Source organism: Myodes glareolus, chromosome 3 (assembly GCF_982192425.1).
Source record: "Myodes glareolus chromosome 3, mMyoGla1.1, whole genome shotgun sequence".
Taxonomy (NCBI): Eukaryota; Metazoa; Chordata; class Mammalia; order Rodentia; family Cricetidae; genus Myodes; species Myodes glareolus.
This window is the reverse complement of record NC_142028.1, coordinates 78059962-78063744: the sequence shown is the minus strand read 5'-3', so window position 1 is coordinate 78063744 and position 3783 is coordinate 78059962. Positions and strand designations below refer to the sequence as shown.

At 47.9% G+C, this 3783-nt stretch overlaps 1 protein-coding gene across 1 annotated transcript; it reads right to left on the bottom strand.

Annotated features, from left to right (window-relative positions):
* Positions 1–548: 548 nt before the first annotated feature.
* Positions 549–1763, bottom strand: Tex38 (testis expressed 38). Its single transcript, XM_048443896.3, has 2 exons — positions 1638–1763; positions 549–1286 (listed from the first exon to the last, which is right to left on the bottom strand). The coding sequence occupies exons 1-2, from the start codon at positions 1672–1674 to the stop codon at positions 682–684; spliced, it is 642 nt and encodes a 213-aa protein (XP_048299853.3). The 5' UTR covers positions 1675–1763; the 3' UTR covers positions 549–681.
* Positions 1764–3783: the final 2020 nt, after the last annotated feature.

Sequence of the window (3783 nt, the reverse complement as noted above, 5' to 3'; positions counted from 1 at the left end):
ATGCCAGGAAAATGTGAACTGGAGAGCTAGCTAGCCATGCAACAGTGAAGGCATATGCACGGAGAACCCGAGTCTGCATCTCCTGACAGGAGGATCTGAATAGCAGCTGGTTGGCACCTTTCTTGGGGATATTAGAAATAAGAGACAAAGACAGCCAGCTAAAAATCAATACATGGCAAATAAACAGTCCAGCTATACTGTCATGGCATTTGTTAGGCCTATGACATAGCCAGCGTGGGTCACCACAGCCCTCAACAACTCTCCTCTTATGGCCCCTGTGCTTCCCACCCTGCTGAACAGCAATGCCTGGAGGCCTACCTAGGTCAGAGCCTAGCACTCATTTGGGCTTGAATACTGGATGGAGGGATATTGAGTCCAGCCACAAGTATTGGTTCAGCATGTCTCCCAAATGTTAACCTTCATTCAGTTCCCGGAACATGCAACAGTGAAACTCGTGAGCAGATTGATTTGCAAAGTGCTATAGTCACATGCTAAAGACATTGCCCTTCTAGGAACTAATGAGACAGGGGAGAGACTTAGACTTTTTTAAAAAAAAAATTTATTGATGTGATGTCCAGATGGCTCTAACCTCTTTGCCAATACCAACTCCTTGAGGTTATTTCTGCTTTCTACCAAAAGGAGCCTTTGGTACCTGCAGCTCCCAGCCTCAATGAGAGGAGACTACAGTTCTGAAGCAAAGGGCTTGGCATTAAAACAGTTTGTTTCTTGGACCAGTATGGGGAGGGAACAGAAATGAACTTTCTTTTCAGGGCAGTTGGTCAAAGGGTAGGAGACAGAGTGGTTCAGCATGGGAGGCAGGTTGCGGAGGGACAGGGCAAAGGGCACCTCTTGAAAAATGGGTAGTGGGATTAGGGAGTCAGTCCGAGGCTGTGGCATTGTTGAAGGTTGGGGCTGCTTTGGAACCACCAAAGCATGTTGCAATGGACCAGAGGTTTCACCCCTAGGACTGCTGTCTTGCACAATACAGTTCCCACCTTCAGAGATATCCAGCTCCCATAAAGAATCTGAATTCTGAACTTCGGTCTCAGTCTTGGTGCCAGCAAAGGGAGGGCCAGTGTTAATGGCTGTATTCATGCCGTGGTGACGCCGCTTGTTTATCCAGTACAACAGTGGGCTGTAGGTGAACATGGCAGCTCTCATCACTTCCACCCACTGCTGGGCTTGTTCTTCTCTCTGCAAGTTCTTCTTCCAATGCAGAAAGAGTATGCAGCTGCCTATTAGCGAGGAACACAGCCCCAGGAATCCAACGCACAAGGAGACCCACACTAAGGCAGTGAGAAAGAAATCCAATGTGCTCAGGTAAGGCCTCATGCCTCTCTTGCCCTCATCACCATTACTCTCTCAATTCCTTCCCTCCCTCCCCCATTCTCTTGCTAGACTTCCAAGTTACTTGAAGGACCATTTTAGCTATTTACAGATAAGAAACACTAGGTCTAGAAATTGGAAGAGCTAAGTCAACATTTCAGGAGTCCTATGTTTCTAGAAAAGATTATCATCTAATTGCTTAACACTCCAAGCAGCCACTACTCCTTTGTTCATGCAAAATATTTTCCCTATTTGTCACCCATGTGTAAGGGCACAAAGTGAGGGGCAGGGACTAGAGGTCCCTTACTTACTGCCAGGGAGGCTCAGGTCCTCCTTTTGGGAATCCATAAAGGTCAGCCTTAGCGTCCAGCCCTATCGCTCTGGGGAGAAGAAATTCACATCTCTCCACCAATAGGAGTCCTCAGAAGGCCCAGGCCTCATTGTTCTCTAAAGGAAAGGTCACCAGGTTCTGTCCACCAGGCATTCCAGGGGCCATGTTTGTGGAGTAGTCCTGTTAATGGACGGGAGGAACCCATCCAGTGGCATCTCATAAACAACGTTACCTACTGCTTCTACCAAAGGCTGTTGCCCTCATCCTCGCAGTGAACCAGTAGAACTAGCCCCCAGGAAAGGGCCCTGGAACTCTCAAGGAGCTAACTATGTGGTTGGTGATTAAGGAAACATCTCTGGATACCTTCCCCAGTGCCGATTGGGACAGAGAGCACAGAACATTGGGCACGCCTGCCCTCAACAAATCTTGGGCCAAGTTGTCAGAAGAAAACTGGCTCAAGGGAACCAAGTAGTCAGCACCTCCTTTGGCTCCTACAATCTCTTTTATTTATGTTTCATTTCTTCAATAAGTGCTGGCAAGTGTCTTGGGCCCTGCGGGAGCTCTCCACTATCTAATCCTCCATCCTTCTCCAGCCTAACCTCCCTCCTTGTCCTTCACACTCCATTCCCTTCTGGCCAGCCCAACTACACACACACACACACACACACACACACACACACACACCACCTTGGGAGTTTTGCTCATGCTGCTTCCTCCCTCAGGAGTTGCTGCTTCTTATTTTCCCACTGAGTACCCCCCTAACCCCTGCAGTATAACAAATAGCCCTTTCAGTTCTCTTCTCAGAAGAGCATTAGAGTTGTCTAGTCCAACTCCCTTCAGGATGCCTGAGCCCTGAGGAGGCCAGGTCTCACCTACCCAGCAACCAATCTCCCAGGATTTATTGAAGCCAGGGCCTTACTTATTACTTCGTAAGGCAACTTGATCTATTTACGGGCAGCTCAATTAGAAAGCCCTTGCGAGTTAAGCCTAAATCAACTCACAGAAGGACATACCAACCTGTCCTAACTTGAATTCTTACCATTTAGTTTTTCTCATTATAGCCCCCATTGTGCCTTGAGACACTCTTGGTTGCTTTTGTATTTCCCTGACCTAAATACCAGACAGAAACCATGTAAAGAGGTTTGATTTAGCTCCTGGTTCAGAGGGCTCAGTCCATAGTTGCTTGACCCCATGTGGATGGGCAGAACATCCCTGCCTCGGAAGAACATGTGATAGAAGACCCAGCCGCAGAGGAACACGTGGCAGAAGAGCGCTGCTCACGTGGCGCTCACATCGCAGAGCCAAGGTCTACGCCATAACCTTCAAAGTCCTGCCCTTTGTGACCTTCTGGCCAACCTCTTCACAGTTTCCACAGCCTCCCAAAATAGTGCCACCAGGTGGGGGTATTTTGAGCTCGTTGAGGTCATTTCAGATTCGAACCAGAGCAGCACTGTTTACAGAGTTCTGGTTCTACCTTATTGCCCCCGCTTTTCCTCCTCCTTGTTGGGGCTTTCCTCTTTCTCCTGGTCTCTAAGTGTTAGCATGCTCCAGGCCTCGATCTTTAGCATTCTATCTACATTCCCTCCTCAGGGAACTTATCCGCATTTCTAACATTAAAGAACACAAATACCATGATAATTCACAACTTCATACCTCCAGCCTGGAACACACCTCAGAACTTTAGAGTCACATCCCCAACAGTCAGGTTACTGTCCTTCCTTGCCTTTCACTTAAGTTATACTTACTCTTGGTTTTAGAGTAGGAAAATTACTCACCCTTGGAAGTTTCCATATTTGCTTCACATACTGGAGCAAATTCCACCATCAGGATGACCCTTTGAAAGTAGGCCATGTTACTCCTCTGCTCAAAGCCTATGGCAATTTCCCATCTCACTCGGATAAAAGCCAGTTCTTAGCCACAGCCTCCAAAGCCACCCATCCGTGTCATCTCGCCTCTGTCTCCTCACTCATTGGGATAACCTCTTGCCTTTTCACAACAGTATAATCATGCTTTGCATTTTCTGTCCCCCTTAGCTAGTCTGTTCCTGCAAGTCTCCATATAACTCAGTCCTTCATGTCACTCAGACCTTGTGCTTGGGCAATCCCCCTGTTTGTGAATCGCATCGC